Genomic DNA, 23,407 nt, shown 5'->3' on the forward strand with positions numbered 1-23,407 from the left:
GGCGCCATGAAAAACTTAGAATATTTTTTCTAATTAAAATCAACGAAAAGGAACTTGGTGGTGTGAACTTTATTGGCAAACGACAACGAAAAGGAAATAACTGTGTGCGATCGAAGCGAATCAAATTTTACGATTGCTTATATTTAATTTCTATAAGAGTACTTAAAACCTAGCTTAACGAAGGTTGGCAAAGACAGCGCGACTTTGCGGGAGCGAGAGAGAGCTTTATTGTGCTACCGCCTTCGCCATAAACTAACTTACAGTAAACTTCACTTACGATGACTTTCATAACTTCAAGGTTTTTACAAATTCAATAACAAAAAAAATCAAATGATCCAACAAATGTTATTAAAAGATGTCCGTAATTACTAAGTGCATAGTTTTATCCTTTGCTTAACCCACAGAAAAGGTTACTTGTGCAATACAATTTTGAAACTTCATAAGCAATGGTTTATTTTGGTAATTATTTATTACAACTTTAATTGAACACAACAAATATTTGTAATCTAATAGGTTTCGAGAGAGAGGTATTAACTTAAGAGCCTTATTGGGAGAGCAAATCAACATCATTACCTATTTTAAACTTCTGAGAGCAAATGTACTTAACTAACTAAAAAACTTTAAAGTTAACGAACTGGTCATCTGACGATTCTACACAAAATGATATGAATGTATTATTGCTATGTGGTAATAAATTTAAAGTCATAGTAATTACAAATAATTCTTAATAAATAGTAGTTGAACAACAGCGAAGACAATTAAATGTACAAAATATTTATAAAGGCCCAAATAGATTTACTGCTGGATGATTATCAGCCGTATTTCCCAAAAATTGACCATACAGTTCTTTGTAACGATCTAATGAAAGACCTCCACGTTTCCGATCCTCGTCCTGGAAAAAATAACGTTCTACAATTTTTTAGCTTTTGTTAAACAACTTAAACTAACTTACATTCAGCAATGTTTCGAAGGCTTTGTCAATTGGTGTTATATCGTCGATGGCTACTCTAGTTATGCAGTTATAACGGTATTCTTTAACTCCAACAATACCGTCGCTGTCTATGTCAAGTAGCTTGAAGTTCGATTCAATAAATGCTCTCATCGCCTATAAAAATGCAATTTTATTAAAAAAAATTTTATTTAACTATTTACTAAATTATATATCAGAATTTATATCTTAGGTATAGCTGCAAAAGTTCGATGCCTTAATGATTTGTGTGCTTTTTTGTATAAAATGTGTCATCCACTTCAAAAGTATTCGTGTTTCCTGTATCCATCTGATATTACTTTTCATATTGGATTTTCAAACGGGCTAGGAATAAACAAAGGTAAGACGCCTTAACTAACCAGCAAACTATTTGAGACATCTAGCACTATAAGATATGCCCTTTTGGAGGTTGATAAAAGTAATTTAACGGATTCAGGGTTAGAAGTCCAGAAGAATTTTATGCTCCATAGTTAACAAAATTGGTTGACTGGTCGAAAAAGACAAACTTAACGAGTTTAAAAGTATATATGGAACCTATCCAAACCCAGTGAAGTATTTTTTTGAACATGAAATAATATGTTTATTTGGTTAATACCTATCGACACAGCAATAATTTTTCAAATCGAATCTTTTTTTACTTACTGCATATTTGAAACACGGATTTGATACTTCTGAAAAACGGAAAACATTGAAAAAACTGTTAAAAGTGTGGATCCTGCAGTTCGGCAAATAGCGTCACGTACAACCCGATTGTTTTCTGAGGGCATAAGTATTTTTAAATTGGCTAGCGTGATATCTTATCTTTACTTATTGTTTTCATTTCGTTCCGTTAACCAAAGGAAATATTCATAAAACCAAGGTTCAAACTAAATCCGAAGATCGGTTTTGAGCCAATTGTTGTTTGCAAGGTCTTTTTAAGGATAATACTGCGGCTTCCAATTTTATTTTTTTTTAAATTTCTTGACTGTCAGCGCCTTACATATAAGTATCGAGGCCAAGAATGGTGACAGTTTGATTCCCTTGTTCACACCCGTTCCACGCCCAATCAGTTCTCTTCAATGCCCTTGGTTCGTATTTTTTCTGCACTCCGATTTTATTTGTTATACCCTTGCAGAGGGTATTATAATTTCAGTCAGAAGTTTGCAACGCAGTGAAGGAGACATTTCCGACCCTACAAAGTATATATTTTCTTGATCAGCATCACTAGCAGAGTCGATCTAGCCATGTCCGTCTGTCCGTCCGTCCGTCTGTCCGTCCGAAAAAAAAATAAAAAAAATTATAATTTTGCTGTTTTTAATTTTTTTTTAGTTCTTCGACATATAGTAATGGTTAAATATTTCAGAATTACGGTTTAATTATCATCAAAATTGGACAACTATAGCATATATCTCACATAGGAACAATCGGAAAAATAAATAAAAAAAATTTTAACTTTGGTGTTTTTAATTTTATTTTAGTTCTTCGAGACATAGTAATGGTTAAATATTTCAGAATTACGGTTTAGATTTGATCAAATTCGGACGACTAAATCATATAGCTCCCACAGGAACAATCGGAAAAACAAGAAAGGAAGCAAACTTCGGCAAGCCGAAGTTCATATACCCTTGCAGCTATTGCAAAAATTAAATATTCTTGAAAACATTAATATTATGATTGAATTGCGAGTATGCACTAACCATACAACATATAGACTGGTCATTTCATACAACGATTTTGGACACAAAAAACGGAAAACGGGAGGCCCCCCTTGCTCACAGCAGCAGGCCCCTGCACTTCGTGTGCGTTCGGGTTTTTTGCTCTCTCATTCTTATTCTCATTTTTATGCTCGCGCACTGATTGCACGAGTTCAGTCGCAGAGAGGCGCTTTTTGTAGAAGGCTGCCCTGCGCTTGAATTTGTCTTTGTATGTATGCATTCTAATACACTAGAGCATGTGTGCGTTTATTTCATTTCGGCGCATCAAGAATATTTTGTCTTTTGCCACTTTTCAAACTTGGTACCCTAAGAATATGGGCGTATTTACTATTGGGTTATGACAAAAATATCAATATTATATGTTATAATATATTTTATAATATTTCAGCATACATTTTATTTCTTTTTACAAATTCAAATCAGTGGTAGCAGTAAAATGTTTTACATATATGTTTGTATTCGAATTAATAGAAATTAGTCCACTGAGATGAGAACAGGGTATATCGCAGTCGTGTCACTTAAAACACCGACTGCTTTTCAGTGGTTGAGAAAACTTCAAACTAAATCAGCTTGTGTCGATGATTTGCGAGCGGTTGGTGCCTGCATACCATACCCACGATTGCTTTTAAGGGGAGCGGGCTTTTAGGACACTTGTTTGAAATGTTGTGTTTGGTGATTTTTGGTTGCTTTATTTTTTAATGATTCGCAGTGTAATTTTAATTACAACAAAAATTACAAAAATACAACAAAAATTATAACTTTGCTGATTTTGAATTTTTATTTTAGTTCTTCGACATATAGTATATCTATATCATACAGCTCCCATAGAAATAATAAAAATATAAAAAATAACTATCTAATAATTGAGCTGCAAATCATCATAGCTTCAATGTTTTTAAACATATACGCAAGTAGATCTTAATTTTATTGCTTTCAAAAATATTTAATTCTTGCAATAGCTGCAAGGGTATATGATCTTCAGCTTGCCCAAGTTTGCTTCATTTCTTGTTTTTGTTTGCATTACGCTATCGCTCTCCCATTCCCCCGCTTTTTCGGTCTTCCCACAATCAAAAATTATAATCTGTAGGATCTGCGTTCTGGCAGTACTTCAGACTGCACAGATACAAATTTTAATTTCCCATTTCTAAAGGTTGTCAAATTCAAATTTTTTACAGTATACAAGTTTTCCATGATCACTGTCCCAAATAAGTTTTTCGCAAATGGCTAGCTTGATATTTCTTTAAGCAAAGTTATAAAATTCACTAGGTTGAAAAATGTCCATTTTATATTTGGCTTTGATTGGTCTGATCTCTGTAACATTGCGAATTACTCTATCTAACTAACTAAGAAACTTAAAGATTTCAGTTTTTAATCTCAATTTTTTAGACAGTGAAACGCTCGGTCAAGATTCAAGGTGCTTTATGCTCAGTCTTATACAATTTTTTAAAGCCGTCTTAAAGATCAGTTCTGGCAGGACTCATAAGAGTTTTATAACTTTGTTATCTTATAGTTATCCATTTTTGTTATTTAACGACTTATTCTACTTTGGCGTATTCAACATAACCTAATTCTTACACTGTCCAAGTCGAACGAATGTTTGCTTTTGTTGGATTTTCTGGGGGCTAAAAGGTTCTTTCGCAAGGCGTTCAAAGGTGTTTCTGGCTACGTTTTAAACTTGTCACCCGTTAACTTTTTTAGCCCCTTCCTTTATTGTTTACTTTTGTAAACTATAAACTTTTCCGTATCAATACATGTTAATAAAACGAAAATTTGCAACTATTAACTGTTTCAAAACTTACCAAGAGTAATTTTAAAACGTTACGGACGTTATTTACACTAACTTTAGTAAAGCATTAGACTCTGTATTTCACTCTCTTTTAATTCGTAAACTCGACCTGTTAGAATTTCCAGTTCATCTCTTGGGAAGGATCTTTAGTTACTCTGAGTGTTATTAAATAGGCATACTCTTATCTGATCTGCCGGCTGAGCTAGCCGGGAATTTTTAGATGTCTAGTCCAACCGTAAACGTAAATTTTCTTCAATAGTTCGGACTAATTTTATGTTATATTGGGAGCTGACCACAGAAAATTTTCAGATCAAGTAGAAATTGTTTTGGATGCAATCATTGAATGCAATCAATTAAGTACAAAATCGGCTTGGGATCTATCTTTGGACCTCTCGCCTGTGTTAAAAAGTCTTCTTTAAAGCTGACGTCACACAGAACTAACTGACTTGAATACTAGTATTATGTAAATTCCCACAATGAACTAAACCCTTCGCTCAAGGGTCGACATCGGTTGCTCTGCTAATGCTCTGGGACATGTACACGGGTAGCAACCAAAATCTTAACTCCCCGCAAATAATCTGCTAGTTAAACAGCAAAATCTAGAAAAGAGGCGCCTGCGACGGGCTAGACAACCCAGCAGATCGCAGTCTTCAAAACAAAATATAAAAACATGAAAGAAAGCAAACTTCGGCAAGCCGAAGTTCATATACCCTTGCAGCTATTGCAAGAATTAAATACTTTTGAAAACATTAACATACTAAGCATTTCATGTTAAATGCTTCCCAAATCTAAGCTCTTCCAACAAAACAATATTTCCTAAACTTATCTGGGTAACTGACCACGTAGCATAAGAGACAGAGCTAAAACATTTGCAATATTTCAGCCGAACACCGCCACAAATACAGTTGTCTTTCGACCTGACAACTGAAACCCAATAAAAATATTCGGGCCGGAACTTGATAACTCCAACCAAAATTATTGAACTTTAAAACTCATCTGCCATATTCAAATTCTGTACGGGATCGCAAAACTTGACTTTCTTCTAACGCATATAATACCATAACTGGGAGCACATAATGTAGCCCCGGCCCACAAATTTGGACTTTAAGAAAAACATGAAACTAGCTAGCAAATAAGCTCACTCTCTTTTTTTTGTGCGCTCCGACGGTGGGATTTATCTTAATTGATGTTAATCGATTTCTTAAAATATAAACTATAATATTCCGTTCGCTTCCCGAGGCAAAACTATCTGTTTAGCTATAACTACTATCAACATTTTTTAAACGATTGTTTTTTCTATTCTGTTTTTGTGATTTTGCGGTGTTTCCTTTGTGCTTTGTCCGCCCACGCCTGTTGTTTTTAGGCTTGCATGCACATTACTGCATTACGCACCCGCTCTCTTGCTCTGCCGTTCTCTCTCTCAAAAGTTCTAAGTTTTTAGTTTTTTTTTACAAATTTTTTGTTTTTCCCCGGTACAGTGGTCTGATTAGATATAATTATGTCCCATATCAGGCGAATAGCAGAACGCTTCCACCGATCAGCAGAAGACCGCAGCAGCCCCTCCAAGGCAGCTTAGATCGGCAGCTAAAAAAGATTTGGAGTCCGAACAATCGGGAATGGAGTGTGCGCAGACAGGGACTTCCAAAAGTTCTAATTCGTCCCATATGGGTTAACAATCAGTAATCCCACTAAACACAAGTATATTACCTATAATGCCACAAGGGAATATTGCGGCCCTATTTGGTTCTGCAGAAACTCAGTCTGCACTTTCTGTGGTTCTGTGAGAAAAAATAATATTTGTTTTTTCGTCTTTTTTCTACTTAAACATCTTGTGATGTGCTGTCTTGCATACAAGACAAAACTAAAGCCGATCACGTTAATGTGAAGGTGGAAAAAATTCAACTTCTCTTAGGCTAGGGAAGTTTCATCTTTCAAGATTACTGTCCGAAACGAGCTCTGTTGAATCAAAGGCCTTTCCTTATTCTGAGAGTCACTAGACTCGGATGGGCTTATGTCGATTCCTGAAACATGCGAAAGCTAACGTGCGGTGAGCTTAATTCGACTGTTTATTTTTATACCCTTGCAGAGGGTATTATAATTTCAGTCAGAAGTTTGCAACGCAGTAAAGGAGACGTTTCCGACCCTATAAAGTATATATATTCTTGATCAGCATCACTAGTAGAGTCGATCTAGCCATGTCCGTCTGTCCGTCCGTCTGTCCGTCTGTCCGTCCGTCTGTCCGTCTGTCCGTCCGTTTATATGCAAACTAGTCTCTCAGTTTTAAAGCTATCTGCATGAAACTTTCCCAAAAGTTGTCTTTCTATTGCAGGTAGTATATAAGTCGGAACGAGCCGGATCGGACGACTATAGCATATAGCTCCCATAGGAACAATCGGAAAAATAATTGAAAAAAAATTATAACTTTGCTGTTTTTTAATTTTTTGTTTTGTTCTTCGACATATAGCAATGGTTAAATATTTCAGAATTATGGTTAAAATTTCATCAAAATCGGACGACTATAGCATATAGCTCCCATAGGAACAATCGGAAAAATAATTGAAAAAAATTATAACTTTGCTGTTTTTTAATTTTTTTTTTAGTTCTTCGACATATAGCAATGGTTAAATATTTCAGAATTATGTTTTAAATTTCATCAAAATCGGACGACTATATCATATAGCTCCCATACAAATAATAAAAATATATAAAATAACAATCAAATAATTAAGCTGCAAATCGTCATAGCTTCAATGTTTTAAACATATACGCAAGTAAATCATAATTTTAATGTTTTCAAAAATATTTAATTCTTGCGATAGCTGCAAGGGTATATGAACTTCGGCTTGCCGAAGTTTGCTTTCTTTCTTGTTTATGTTAACATCGAGAGAGCAATGTTATAAACAGAGTCTAATTGCTGTTGACCAAACACGCTCTTTGCAGTCATATGCTTTGCCGACTTTGGGCTGGAAAATATGGTGGTAAAAGAGTTCGAAGCTAAGTTAAAAAAAAAGGAGCGGGCCTTGGGAGTAAGACATCCCAGTCATGGCCTGACCAGTGTGCTTCCTCTTCAGATCCATTAAAAAAACTTACCTCTAAACTCGTTCTTTCCTATCAGAATACAAGAGGCAAGCTTATTAAATTGTATAGCTTTTCATTTGCTTCTCATATTATTGTGTTTGCAGAAAGCTGGTTAACCTGACAGGCCTTCTAGACGGGGCGGTGGAGTACTAATTGCCATGGACTTCAACCTTACGTCAGAAAAAATATCTTTTAAGGAATTTAATAATATTGCATTTTTTTTTTTTGCATTAAGATATCGTTACCTGGTAGCTTTATTGATTTAACATGCTCCTATATTTCGGAATATTTTTATCACCTTTCCGCTAACAAGTCAGTTTCTAATTAGCTTTCCGTTATGGATCCAAGAGATTTAAATTTACATGTAGTTACGTGGTCTACTACCTATAGCACAACATGACTTTATTGATGGCTTATGTTTGCGCACTTGGCGCTTGTATTTGAAACCACTAGTTGTAGGGCGAGAGCGGGAGTCAATAAAGCTTTCGTAAGTTCGCTCTTGCGAATTCGCCCCGTCTCTCGCCACCTTAGCATAAGTTAGGTTCTAAGAGAAATTATTGAAATATTAAAGTTAGTTTTCAATCGAACGTCATCGTAACCACTCCTTTTCGTCGTCGTACTTTCGCAAAAGTTTTTTCAAAAGTTTCGCAAAAAAAATCGTCTCGAACCTACTGCAGTCACAAGTTTCGCGTTTCGTAATACAAAACAGTGTTAAATTTTCATGGTGACCCCGACGTGATAGCAGCAGAGTTTGCGATTTGTTTAATTTTTTTCGGTGAAAAACTATAAAAATTACCAACAAAAACGCAAAAGCAATTTATTCGTGTCGGTTCTGCCAAAAAATTAAATTCACCAATATTTCGTCGCTGGAAATTTTCTACCGTTCCTTGTGTTGCCCAAGACGTTTCTGCAAATTTAATTGCTTAATTTGCTGCTGCCGCCAAATGGATGTAAAAAAGGAAGTTGCAATTATCAAGTCGGCCAACCAGGTATACATTGCTATTAGTTGAAAGTTAATATGTGGCGTTTTGTAAATTGTGCTTTGGCCCATTGCATTCGTGTAAAAATCGGTAGATAGTGAGCATTCTAACCAAGAAATAAAAATTTGCATGTACTAACAACCAAAATACTACAATAAACATAATATATTTCGAATTATATGTGAATCGCTTTGGCCCATAAACAAGCAAATAAAATGCTCGTAGTCGACCCAATTAGTGCCAACTTAAATCCCCAATTTTCGTCGTAGTGAGCACCAATTTAGGGTATAAATAAAACAGCTGGAAAAAAGTGCAAATTGTGAAAAGTTTAGTTCTCAAATATTAGCGGTAAAAACTTTCGCCGCAGTTTGTCTGAACATTTTCCCGCGCTCGGTGACAGCTCGACTTTTCGACCCACTTGTCCTCTGTGTCCTTTGGTCACAAAGGCAAAGATGTTTCTGCAGGAACTGTGGCTTGGAAAATAAGATTGGTACCAGTCGCTACCGATGCAGTTGCTCACGTCGTGGGAGACGTTTAAAGCGACGCTTCTGCAGCTGCCTAAAATTAAGGTATAGCGATTCGTGAACACAGATCCACAAGTCCCGATTCAAATACATGGTTTCGCTGACGCTTCCATGCGAGCGTATGGAGCGTGCATCTACGCTCGTACTCAAACTGCGGAAGTCTTGAAAGTGTCTTTATTGACCGCCAAATCGAAAGAAGCGGTCAAGACGAAATTTTTGCCACACCTTTAGCTGTGTGCAGCTCACCTTTTAGCAGATCTCTGTAATCGGGTCAGGCCATTTCTAAATTGTGCCATTGAGAATGTTTTTCTGTGGACAGACTCCGAGATCACTTTACACTGGATCAAAACCCATCCCTTGTCGGTTTTTGTTTCGAACCGGGTTGCAGAAATTCAGGAGTGGTCGGAGAAAGCAATTTGGAGACACGTTCCCACGAAAGTCAACCCAGCAGACATAGTGTACCGAGGATGTGATGTAGTGGAGCTTTCAACGTCGGTGGGCCATCGTTTCGTCTCACCTGAAGCTTCTGAGAGTTTTTGTGTGGGTTTTTCGTTTTATTCAAAGGTGCAGAAAGGTGTCGAAACCCTTTAAAAAAAATATTTCGCCAAGAAAACTGGATTTCGCTTTTGAGAAAATTGTCGAAGCTATCCAATTTCACTAATTCAGGGACGACTTAAGTAAAATTTGGAAAAATAAACCGGTAGCAACGAATATTGAAAAGTTAAACCCTTTTCTTCAAGAAAATAAATAGGATTGGTGCTCCTCGACATTGCTATGAGTTGGGGGTCGGTTAATGAATGCTCCTATCCCGTACGAAGTCAAACTCCCGTTGTTGCTGTCTAAAACCTCACAGTTCGTCAGATCCTATGTGTCATACCTGCACGTTACGAACTGTCACGCTGGCCCACGAGCTCTCGTAAGTCGTCTGCGCGAGAAAATCTGGCTAGTTAATGCTCAAGAAGTCTGCCGACGAACAGTTCGGTCGTGCATGCGCTGCTTTCGCTGTAAGCCGCAACTCTTGACGCAAATTATGGGAAACTTGCCAGAGCTCGAGCTCTCCGCCTATCAATATTTGTGGCGTTGATTGTTGTGGTACTAATGCCCAAGCCACAAAATAAATACACACGAGTGTGAAGTCGCGAGTAGGGAACAGCCAGTTGTCGTCCGATTTTTGGATTATGAAAAATAGTTCTGGTTATCATCCGGATCAAGTGGTGAACACCAGCGGGTGGAGGGTGCCTGAAAATATTCAGTTGGCAGATCCATTCTTCTTCAAGCCCAAAAAAAAAATTTTTATCGGCGCTGATACCTTCTTTGAACTATTATCTATTGGCCAGATAAAGCAGGGGCCTGACTTCCCCATCTTACAAAAGACAGTTCTCGGCAGGATAGTGTCAGGGAGATGTGCCTCTGAAAATAATGTAAAGGCTGAAAAAATGGTACATCTCAGCTGCCAGGAGGAAACGTTGGAGTCAATTGACACAACCCTGCAGAAATTTTGGTCTGTGGAGGACTTGCCGCCCAAGGCTAAAGTCCATACTCCTGAGCAACAACACTTTGAGAAAAATACTTAAAGATCGTCGTCCAGTAGATTTTCGGTTTGTTTGCCGTTCAAATCTGACCCAAATACTCTTGGTTCGTCATACGAAGTTGCGAAACGTAGATTTTTGTCGCTAGATAGGAAATTGTCAAAGGACCTTTCGCTGAAGAAGATGTATCTTGAATTCATGGAGGAATATGTTTCAATGGGCCACATGTCCTCCACCAATGACAAAATTCCGAATACTCCGCACTATTTCATTCCGCACCAATGCGTTTTACGGCCACAAAGTACTTCAACTAAGTTGAAAGTAGTTTTGCATCGAGCCATAATTCCACGCAGGAAGCGTTGATTGAAATTTTGATAATAGGCCCAACTATTCAAGAGGAGCTGTACTCGACTCTGCTTCGGTTTAGATTGCACAAGTTTGCCCCTGAGGCCGACGTCAAAAAAATGTATCGCCAAGTGGTGGTGGACGAAGCTATCCGAAACGTCCTTTGAAAATAATACAGTTTTCTACCTCAGCTCATCCATCGCAGCCGTATTATCACACCGTTTCCAAGCCGAACTTAGTTTTTGTCCCAATTTTAACGAAAGTTTTCTCTTATTAGATCTTCAACGTGTCAAGCCTATTTAGGTATTGCGCGGAAGGTCTGTTCACCTTATCACTTGAAATCTTCCAATTTGCACATATTTGGAAAGAGTCACTTCCTCTTCACATGAAATGTACACAGAGAAAATTCTGACGTTCAGAAATTGAGAATTTAAATTCTCAACTTGAGGATATACTCATTTTTAGTACGGATTTTGGACAAGAACTTACATTAATTATATTTGTATTCATTTTAAGAAAAAATACTAAGACTGACGATATATTCTGAATTTAAGAAATAATAATCTAAAAATGAGGCAAAATGTACTCAAAATCCGTGGCCTAGCGGTCTGAGATGTCCGAATCACGAAGCCAAAACCCAAGGTTTTGAGGTTCCGAGTTCACTTTGAGTTGTGTGATTCTTTTTTTTTTGTTTTCGTTGTTTTTCTTTTTATTTTATTAATGCTTATTTATGTAACTTTTTATCATTTCTAAAAAATACCGCAAATATATTGTTTAAAATACGAATTCACATTTTCAAAGAAAATAGTTGTGCGGCTTTTGCTTACTGACAAGTTAGAGCGTGCGTGGACGAGTGGTTAAGGCTTTCTAGAGCGCAAAAGGTCCCGGCTTCAATTATCAATCGAGGCATGTGCTTTTCATAAAAATATTTCGTAAGTAAAATGATTTCATTTAACACGTAAACTAATAATATAACATTTAATTATGAATTATTATGTCTATAAAGATTCAATTTATACATATATATGTAAAACAAACAATGAAGTTGAAAAAAAATGTTAGTTACATTTTTGCCTTATTTATTTTGGTAGATTCTCATTTTGAGTTTTTTTATTCTTGAAAATTTGTACTCAAACTGAGTAAAGTGGACTTATAGTGAGAATTTTTGCTCTTGGATTTTTTTTAAATGCGAATATTCTCAGATTGAGTGGAATAACTTGATTAATTTTCTCTAGCAATCTGGAGGCCAAGAATTATAAAGGAAAATCTAAGTTGTCGGCGATTACAAAGCTTTTTGAAAATTTTATGACTATAATTACAGCACCTTTGTAAATCAGTTATTTATCCATGTCAAAATGGATTTACGAAACGGAGATCAACCACCACTAGCGTTTCAGAGATCACTTTATTTGTGATAAAGGGCTTCAAAAGATTTCATTTTCAATGGCTTTTGTAACGCATATGACTCTGAAAATCAATTATATTTGGTTTGGAAACTAGACCTGTTAGGGTTTCCAGTTGATCTACTTAGATGGATCTTAAGTTATCTGAATTCCTGCCATTTCATGACTCAAAGTGTCGCAGTAACCTCCGGCGTCCCACACGGAAGCCATTTCGTACCACTACTTATTACATTGTTTATTAATGACCTCCCATTAGTTATAAGTAATTATCGCGTACTTATGTCTGCGGATGATGTTAAATTATGTCTGCAGTATAAGGATATTTCCTGGCTGAAATATTTTCTATCTAAATCTCTTTCAAAACTGGTGCTGGGATAATTTAATTTAAGGTAATGACTTTTTATCGTGTCAATTCAATATACGTGACTTATACATTAAGTGACTGCTCTATGGATAAAAACTAAAGGTTTCCGACCATATTTCGTCCATGGTTGATAAAACTAGGGGTGTTCTTGGTTTTATTAAAAGGTGGTCAAAGGAAATCGAAGACTAGATATATTTTATATATTATAAAGTACTGTTCTCCCGTCTAGAGTCCGCAGTATGGAATACATATTGACCGCACTTAATCCGTGCAAAAAACTTTTTACCTTTTGCTTACGGCGCCTCAACTGGGATGCAAGTCTTATATTACTATCTTATTTTAGTAGATTACTATTAATTAATTTACCCTCCCTAGCCAACCGCAAAACGATGCTTTGTACTTTCTATATTGATAACCTTATACGTTTTGAAATAGATAGTCCCGTTTTGGTGGGTCGTCTTCACTTTACTGTGGCAAGAAGATTAACCAGAAATTATATACCCCTAATATTAAATCATTATAGTTCTAACATGCACGAGCTTTTATGTGCTGACTATAATCTCTACCCTATAATAATTTCTAATTCTAAATCTCTACTATCTTATCAGTTATACGTCGCTTACGTCACTTATGCAAATTTAGATCCTAAATACGATTGACCACCTAAAGCACCAGATTGAATTCTCCATTGAGGCCCACGGGGCCATTGGGGCGATCGGATGACCTACTGCAAGGCCTCGGGGAACAGGCATATGAAAGAAGTGGTCTTCCATAAATAAACCGTAATAGCTGTCAAAATCAAATTAAAACATTATATCGATGAAGGCGGTACGAAGTCTACCGGAACAGCTATTTATAATATATATATTTATATAGATTATTAAACACTCGAATAATTCGTAATATTAAAAAAATGTATTTTATTTTGTTTAACCGAATTACTACAAGATTACTTAAAATGAAGAACACCGACCGTTGTAAATCTCAAACTGAACTTAACTAATTGAACTGATTGAACCCTTACGTTCAAGCCTCGGTCCCGAGCTTTTGGGTGAATCGTGATCGTGATGGCTTTTTTTTAATGCTTTGATTTCTCTTGAAGTCATTTGCTCTTTTGTAATTTGATAATTTTGTTTTTGAGCTATCGAGTCCGAACTTCAAGCGTGTGAAAAATGGGGCAGGATGTTTAGAGAATAAAAGTTGTTTAGTCTACTGCTGGGGTCTTGTGTTTACTCGACTGTTGGGGACTAATGTGGAGTTGTGGTGTCCTATGACTGTATGCTTATCATTCGATAATAATTCATAGTTGTAGGGTAGCATGGTGTGTATGAGTTATGTGTTTGTACAATTGTTGGGAAGTATAGGGTATGATGATTATACATGTACTGTGTAATTATAAGTAGGCATGTGCTAAGTCTGTGAGACTCACGATAAAAAAATACATTTCAAGTCAAAATTCGACGAAGCTGTTAATACCAAGCAAATTGGTCAGTCATGAAAACCCTAGGAATAGGGAGGAAACCCATCACCCATCAACCACATATTGATGTTGACATCCTCAATAATATCTTCGTTAATGTCCCAGTAACTGAATCAATTTTATAACACGAACCTGAACATGACTATTTTGGCCAACTGTGATAATAGCTCTATGATATGTGTGTTACTCAATGTGATGTCCTTGTCGCAATATTAAAAGTGAAATGTAAAGCAACAATCTTGGACGACATCAATCCAAAATTTGTAAAAATTCGACTGCCTCAGATATTACCAGTAATAACACATATTACATATTTAACTCTGCAATTACATTTTCAACCTTCCTTGAACTATGGAAATTTACGAAAATAGTTTCAACACCTAAGGGATATATCTCAGAAGCCTTTCAGCAAATATTGGCAAAAAACAATGTATACAGCAAAACAATTTAATGTACAATTTACAATCTGGTTTTCGCCCCTTCAGAAGCTGCACAACAGCCATAATAAAGGTTTCAGAGTATATCAGTAAAAAACTCGATAACAGCCAGGCTACACCCTTAAAACTTCATGATTTTAGCAAAGCGTTTGATACTGTTAAATATGCATTTCTCTGCAGTAAATTGTCGAATTTATTTAATTTTTCCGACACCTCTATTAAATTTATATCGTCCTACCTAAGTAATCGTCATCAATGTGAAGTATCAGCGTCTATTTCGTCCTCGGTTTTTCGGACTACGCGGGGTGTACCGCAGGGATCTGTTCTGGGGCCAATCTTGTTTTCAATGTATATAAATGATCTTCCGACTGTAGTGTCCCAGTGTCCTATTGTCAAGTCCACATGTATGCTGACTATGTGCAATTATACGTTAGTAGTTCTCTTTGTCGTATTAATGACTGTGTCGGTGCTTGTAACTCTGACCTTCAAAGCATTGGTCAGTGGAAATTTACAACCTGTTTGAATTGAATACGTGACACTTCCCTATGTCGACAACGCAACTAACCTGGGCATCACATTCAACAATACCCTTACCTGGATCTACCACATAAACAGAGCAGTAGGGAAAACGTACGGACTTTTAAGACAACTCAATGTTAGCCAGCAGTATCTTCCTCCTGAAATAAGATTATTAGTCGCAAAGACCTATCTGACTCCATCTCTACTGCATGGCATAGAAGTTTTTAATAGTTGTGATGCTACTAGCTTTAAAAAAGTCAATGTAGCATTTAATAACATCGCACGATATATTTAAGCTGAGACCCCGGGACCATGTTTCTGAATACGCAAATAAACTTTGTAATTTGGATTTTAAATCTGTAATACAGCGGACAACTCTGACAATGCTCCACAAAACTATCCACGCTAGGGATCCGTCGTACCTGTTTTCTGAGCTAGGCTTTAGTGCATCTCAAAGAACTAATAATCTAATTGTAAACCGGACCAAGTTGTCCAGTTCAGTAAATCACTTTTTTTTAACTTCTGCTCGTCTCTGGAATCAACTCCCGCACCCCCAGCGCCCAAACATACAAATTTAGCCTAGCCGCACACTTTACCACACACTCTATCTAACTTAACTAAATTTTAACGCAAATATTTAAAGAAATTGTAATTAAAAAAAAGAATATTCTAGCACATTGAACTAAGAGTTTATTTACTCGTAGTGCAAGGATGAAAAATAAATAAATAAATAAAAAATATTGATGTGGACAATATTAGGAATATTGTGGTTGAAAATGAACGACAACACGGAACAAATCTAGTAAATAAAGGGAAAACCTTGTTGCCGGGGTCTTGGCTTTAAAAGCTCACTTCCATTTACGCGAACTTCTTTGTTTTAATTTGAAAATGCAAGACAAAAACTGCTCCCAGTACAACTTTCATTTTTTTATAATTTTCATAATTTTATGTTTGACTAGGGCTTTCCTTGTCTTTTATGTCTAAATCGGCACTTCTGACCAGTACTCACAAGATGAAATTGATGGAGCAGGGCCACCATAGGCTTCCTTCAAAGTCCGACGATTCTCAGCTGCAGATTTATGCAAATTTATGCAAAGAAGTAGTCCCTCCAGAAAATTGCGTTTTGTTGGTACAAAAAAATGCAAAATGCTTCATGTTTTAAAAAACTCTGCTGCTTACACTTAACCGATTTGACACATACTGAAACTTATGGGTTAGTGACAGAATAAAAAAATAAGTGGATGGTATGCAGCACAAGTTACGCCAACTTATGTAAATTCTTTAATATTAGTCGATCGTCCAAATAGTTAAAAATACTATGTCCCAGAATGAATTTTGTGAAACTTTTTAAGCTAAACGATTTCACGAAAAATCGAAAAAGTTTGTGAAGGCCCGACATGGGGGAATGAAGGGAGTCCGGTGTCAAAACTGCCAAGCACCTTCATCTTCGGGAAAATCTCTTTTGTACTGGACCTACAAGTGGCAGCCGGATGTGAGAAGAAAGATCTGGCTCCACGGAAGAATTATTGTTAGATACGACGAAAAGGACGCTATGATCATGTTCGTCGGCGTTAGGACCGGTGGAAGGCCAATCACAAGTAGGCGTCGCTACCTTTAGCTTGAAGCCCTACAGGCGTTTTAGGAAAACGGTAACTGTTCAAGGCACTGTGCACTACACTACGCTCATTTTTGATGAACAGCCATCTTGTTTGTTGTTTCTCACAACAGATGATGCATTCGAATTTATTGTTTGCCGCGTTAATTTGCGGATGCAGACTGAAAGTTCGAGGCGTCAGATTCTGTATCAAGGTTGTTCGGAAAAGGTAAAGGTATCATTTTTGCGGAAGATGATAATAAATGTTCTTTGAAACAGGTAGATAGTCAGAAAAGAGAAACCGTTAGTGCTAAGAAACTGCTATATCCTTTTGTTTTTTCGGTAACAGAATGGACTAGACCATATACTCAGGGCGGATTACTCCCCAACGTATTAGCAGTTTCCCAACAAAGAATGCGATAGAAAACAAGAAAGGAAGCAAACTTCGGCAAGCCGAAGTTTATATACCCTTGCAGCTATTGCAAGAATTAAATATTTTTGAAAACATTAAAATTATGATTTACTTGCGTATATGTCTAAAAACATTGAAGCAATGATGATTTGCAGCTCATTATTAGGTAGTTATTTTATATAATTTTATTATTTCTTTTGGAGCTATATGATATAGTCGTCCTATTTTGATGAAATTTTAACCGTAATTCTGAAATATTTATCCATTACTATATGTCGAAGAACTTATAGAACAATTTAAAAACACCAAAGTTATATTTTTTTTGTATTTACTTTTATGATTGTTCCTATGAGAGCTATATGCTATAGTCGTCCGATTTTGATGAAATTTAAACCGTAATTCTGAATGATTTATCCATTACTATATCTCGAAGAACTAAAAAAAAAAATAAAAAACAGAAAAGCTTTAATTTTTTTTCATTTATTTTTATGATTGTTCCTATGGGAGCTATATGCTATAGTCGTCCGATTTTGATGAAATTTAAACCGTAATTCTGAAATATTTAACCATTACTATATCTCGAAGAACTAAAAAAAAAATTAAAAAACAGAAAAGTTATAATTTTTTTTCATTTATTTTTCCGATTGTTCCTATGGGAGCTATATGCTATAGTCGTCCGATTTTGATAAAATTTAAATCATAATTCTGAAATAATAAACCATTACTAAATGTCGAAGAACTAAAAAAAAAATTAAAAAACAGCAAAGTTATAATTTTTTTTCATTTATTTTTCCGATTGTTCCTATGGGAGCTATATGCTATAGTCGTCCGATCCGGCTCGCTCCGACTTATATACTACCTGCACTAGAAAGACAACTTTTGGGAAATTTTCATGCAGATAGCTTAAAAACTGAGAGACTAGTTTGCATATAAACGGACGGACAGACGGACGGACAGACGGACAGACGGACAGACGGACATGGCTAGATCGACTCTACTAGTGATGCTGATCAAGAATATATATACTTTATAGGGTCGGAAACGTCTCCTTCACTGCGTTGCAAACTACTGACTGAAATTATAATACCCTCTGCAAGGGTATAAAAAGTAAACAAGCATTAAAAGCTTTTTAAAATAAGTCCAATAATAAAAATATTCCTTTAGTTGTACTTGCCGCAGCGTACCCACCCATCCTATAAATTTTTTGGGGCATCACCCATCATCGACGGCCGGATCCACTGCTGGACTCGTTTAAGACCGGTTCATCTCTCCCAAGTTAATCCCCCAAGGTAAGCCTCCAAGGCAATCATGTTATGCCTGTCAACTTTCACATTTAATCATAGCAAGTAAGTATAAGTGTACAAAAATGAATATTCAAAAATCAACTTGAACGCCAAATAAACAATTAATGGCGTCAAAGCGGAAGCCAACTCGGCCAGCAAAAAGTAAGGTCACCGTTTTTAATTTAATTTACAACTTTTGAAGGTTCGATTAATCCCGTGGAGCTAAAAGGGAAGAGAAGGGACGTGACAGGAGAGATTTAAGTAAACTAATATGAGCCCCCTCACTCGATCGGAAGGCACTGTTCGCTCCGGAAATGACGGCAAAAAAAAAATAGAATGGCACTATGCCACTGCCACATACACAGAAACAGTACAGTACGGCGCGGGATCTGTGTTTTCGGAAAGAACTCACCGAGGGATCAAAAATGTAGGCTGCTACAGGTCGTGGGTGGAGCGGGGCGGCTGCCGCAGGTTGTAGCTGGTGCTGATTGTGGCTGCTTCAGGTTGCTTGATCCGCGTGGACGTGGACTTAGCTGATACCGCCGTTTTGGAGAAGGGGATATTTTCGAAATATAAGGGTGTCAAAATAGTCTTGCGGTATGGTACATGGAGCGAAATAAAAAGAAAATCCGGCAATAAAATCGTGGAATTGGTCGAGGGAGACATAGTAGCAGTCGTATCATCGGCCAAAACCTGATCATAAGTCATCAAACCGTTATAAACCATTTGAAGAAGCTTGGATTCACAAAGAAGCTCGATGTATGGGTGCCTCAAAATTGACACAGTAAAACATCTTTGACCGTATCGACGCATGCGAATCGATGCCGAAAGCTCAATTTGGACCTGTACTGCCAGCAACTGCACCGCTTGAAGGCAGCACTCATGACGATGGGGCCATCTTTGACCGACAGAGGCCGAAAATTCTTCCATCAGGACAAAGCCAGGCCACACATCTTTGGTGATGCGTCAGAAGCTCCGGGAGCTCGGATGAGAGGTTCTTTTGCATCCACCGTGTAGTCCGTGTAGTCCAAGTGATTCCCAACTTTTAAACGTGGGTTCCGTCTTCTCCGCTTAGACCTCTAACAGCTAACCCAATTCCACCCACCATTTTTCGGATTAGGATTTTTAGGATTTTTCCCCTCCCCAAGTTAATTCCAACTTAAAAGGCAACAGGTTCTTTTTAACTGTTCTGAATGTTGTGAATTAAACTAAAATGCAGTTATTTTTAATGGTAACGGGTTTATTTTTTATCTTTTATATTTGTCGATTTTTTATTGAAAAAATATATTTTGTCTTCAAAAAAATTTTAGAAGGTCCTGGACCGTGTTATTTACGAAAACTTTTCTTGACCACAGTTGTTGGGGTGATAGGTGGCTTCAGTAAAACAAATCCGATTCCCACGTAGGAATGCGAAAATAACAAAATTCAGAAATTTTTAAATTGAAACTCACATAAGCCTAACTTTTCTAGAGCGCTCCAGAGCGCATCGGAGTCTTGGGAAGAGAGTTGGAGCGGGATAGCGTAGGGACAGCGGATGGAGATTTATCGCTATCATAATATAATTTCACAATAAAAAAGATAAAGCGCTGGGATAAAATATTTTATAAAATGTTTTTCGATAAAAGAGAGACACAATGGCCGAAACAACTCACATACCTTCTGTCAAAAAAGTACCGGGACTGGATTAATTAAAAAGCCTGTGCTGAACCGATTTTTAAATTTTTTTTGTTATGTTGGTAACACTGATCTGCATTACGAAGAAGTGAAGTACTTCGGCGCTTGCGTGAAAGATTTCGGAAATAACGACCGGAATTGTGGGCAAACAACTCGTGGATTTTTCATGACGACAACGCGCCGTCGCATCGAGCTACGATTGTGAACGAACAACCTCCGTATTCGCCAGATTTAGCCCCGTGCGACTTCTTTTTGTTTCCTCGACTCAAGTTGCCGCTCCGTGGAACCCGTTTTAGCACCATTGAAGACATCAAACAAAATTCGGCACGGGAGTTGAAGGCTATCCCGGAAAACGCCTATAAAAAATGTTTTGAAGACTTGCAGAATCGCTGGCATATGTGTATTGCCTCTAATGGGGACTACTTTGAAGACGACAAAATAAATTTAAATTATTAAATAAAAAAAGGTGTGTTTTATTAACCCAGTCCCGGTACTTTTTTGACAGAAGGTAGTTTTCACAACAATTACAACACATGCGCCTAAAACACAAACACCAAAAATTACTACAATACCGAAGTGTGAACCGGACATCACAACAACAACATTTTTTTTTTTTTTTTTTTTTGTAAACAGGTGTCAGAACGTTTTTTATTATTGTTTTTTTCAACATAAAAATCATATAAACACAACTACTTTGACCAGGAGTTGTTTTACTTTGACAATAAAAATAGATTCTAGAAGAAAGGAAGCAAAGTACGGCAAGCCAAAGTTTATATACCCTGGGAGCTGTTGCCAAAATTAAATTTTCTTTAAAACATCTAAATTACATTGAAGCGATAACGATTTTAGGCTCATTTATTCGAAGGCTCTTATTTCAGCTTTATCAAATCATTTTCCGATTTTAATAAAATTAAAATAGTAACTCTGAAATTTTAGATCATTACAACGTTCAAAAAATTGTTTTAAAACAATTTAAAAATAGAAAAGTTACATTTTTCTTCCATTTTTTTTTTTTTTAATTTCGATTGTCTCCATAGGAGCTATAAGCTGTAATCGGCGTATTTTAAAGAAATTTAAATCGTATTTCTAAAATTGATCCTATGAGAGCTATTAGCTATAGTCGTCCGATCCAGCTCTCCGACCTATACAATTTGCAATAGAAATACAAAATTTGGGATAGTTTTTAGCAGATAGATTAAAAACTAAGAGATTAGTTTGCGTAGAAACAGACGCACAGACAGACGGACATGGCTCGATCGACTCTCCTAGTGATGCTGGTCAAAAATATATACAGCCCTGTTCCAGTTTTCACTTCCGAAAGATTCACTTGCAATCTAAATTCCCTCTGTTTATTCTCTGTTAACTTCCGTAAAAATCTGACGGAAACAAGCACAGAAATTAATTGATTTTAAATACTTCGCGAGAAGTTAAAGTGCATATGATATTTATACCCTTGCAGAGAGTATAATAATTTCAGTCAGAAGTTTGCAACGCAGTGAAGGAGACATTTCCGACCCTACAAAGTATATATATTCTTAATCATCATCACTAGGAGAGTCGATCTAGCCATGTAAATCTGTCCGTCTGTCCATCCGTCTGTCCGTCCGTTTCTACGCAAACTAGTCTCTCAGTTTTAAAGCTATCTGCATGAAACTCGCGAGAAGTTAAAGTGCATATGATATTTATACCCTTGCAGAGAGTATAATAATTTCAGTCAGAAGTTTGCAACGCAGTGAAGGAGACATTTCCGACCCTACAAAGTATATATATTCTTAATCATCATCACTAGGAGAGTCGATCTAGCCATGTAAATCTGTCCGTCTGTCCATCCGTCTGTCCGTCCGTTTCTACGCAAACTAGTCTCTCAGTTTTAAAGCTATCTGCATGAAACTTTCCCAAAAGTTTTCTTTCTATTACAGGTAGTATATAAGTCGGATCGAGCCGGATCGTACGACTATAGCATATAGCACCATAGGAACAATCGGAAAAATAAATAAAAAAAAATTATAACTTTGGTGTTTTTTAAGTTTTTTTTTTAGTTTTTCGAGATATAGTAATGGGTAAGTATTTCAGAATTACTGTTTAAATTTCATCAAAATCGGACAACTATATCATATATATATAATGTCTCCTTCACTGCGTTGCAAACTTCTGACTGAAATTATAATACCCTCTGCAAGGGTATAAAAAATTATTTTTAGTGTTTCTTAATTATTTTTTTTAATTCTTCGAGATATAGTAATGGTTAACTATTTCAGAATTACGTTTTAAATTTCATCAAAATCGGACGACTATATCATATAGCTCCCATAGGAACAATCGGAAAAAAAGTACAACAAAAAATTATAACTTTGCTGTTTTATTAATTTTTTTTTTGTTGTTCGACATATAGTATTAATTACATATTTTAGAATTACGGTTTAAATTTCAGTTTGCTTTCTTTCTTGTTTTACCTTATTCTTAAATGGGTTAAGAACATTATTGCTTTACAAATTTAGTTTAAACAAAAATATTTGACCTATAACAAATTTATTTGTGATTGCGTCTCAGAATTGATTCGATTCTAGACTTCGGCATTTAAACAATTCCGCCGCCCCTGTTTTAGTTTCCGAAGGAATTGAATTGGAGGCTGTAAGGGTTTTCTTAGTAGGAAAAAAAAACAAGTATTTTCCTGGGACTTATTTTAAACACGCTTTTTTGTGTTCGTTTAAATATGGTAAGTTAGGCATTTTATCGAATTAAAATTTACATTTTTGTTATTATTACCGCTTAATTGGGACCTTTTTTATCGGCGTTGGCAACTCTGGTACATAACACTACTTGTGAAAAGTTCACAACACTGACACCAGCCCTTTCTTGCACTGAGTAAATGGGGCGTACAGAAATTTGAAAATTTGTATTTGTGGCCGCCAATGCCAGTTCCCTCGATTTTATACGCTAAACTACTTTCTCTCTTTCAGTGAGAACGGTAGATACTTGGGGTTAGTACTAGATAAGCGTCTGACTTGGAGACTGAACAGCCAAGAGAGAAAGAGAAAAGCAACAATTGCCCTCTTTTCCTGCACAAAAACCATCGGAACGAAATGGGGCATGTCCCCGAAAATCGTCAACTGAATACACACAGCGATAGTCAAGCCTATTCTACTCAACAGAGTGTCAATGTGGTGGGCTGCGCTAATGAAACAGACAACCACAGCAAACCTTAACAAGGTTCAGCGAATGGCATCCTTATGCATAAGCGGAGCCCTTCGCACCACCCCCAACGAGGCGCTAAATGCTATTCTGAACCTTCCCAGCGTGGTCTTAGCCGGCATGGA

The 23,407-nt window shown here is 36.6% G+C and overlaps 1 protein-coding gene across 1 annotated transcript in view; it reads right to left on the reverse strand.

Annotated features, from left to right (window-relative positions):
- Nucleotides 1-422: 422 nt before the first annotated feature.
- The window catches only part of LOC128256357 (sarcoplasmic calcium-binding protein, alpha chain), a 236,863-nt gene continuing 213,878 nt past the window's right edge, over nucleotides 423-23,407 (reverse strand). The window contains exons 5-6 of the mRNA XM_052986656.1: nucleotides 953-1,105; nucleotides 423-892 (exon numbers count right to left, since the gene is read on the reverse strand). Of these exons, the coding sequence (XP_052842616.1) occupies nucleotides 776-892; nucleotides 953-1,105 (270 nt within the window). The 3' untranslated portion in view covers nucleotides 423-775. The remainder of the gene's footprint in view (nucleotides 893-952; nucleotides 1,106-23,407) is intronic.

Source organism: Drosophila gunungcola (assembly GCF_025200985.1).
Source record: "Drosophila gunungcola strain Sukarami chromosome 2R unlocalized genomic scaffold, Dgunungcola_SK_2 000015F, whole genome shotgun sequence".
Lineage (NCBI taxonomy): Eukaryota > Metazoa > Arthropoda > Insecta > Diptera > Drosophilidae > Drosophila > Drosophila gunungcola.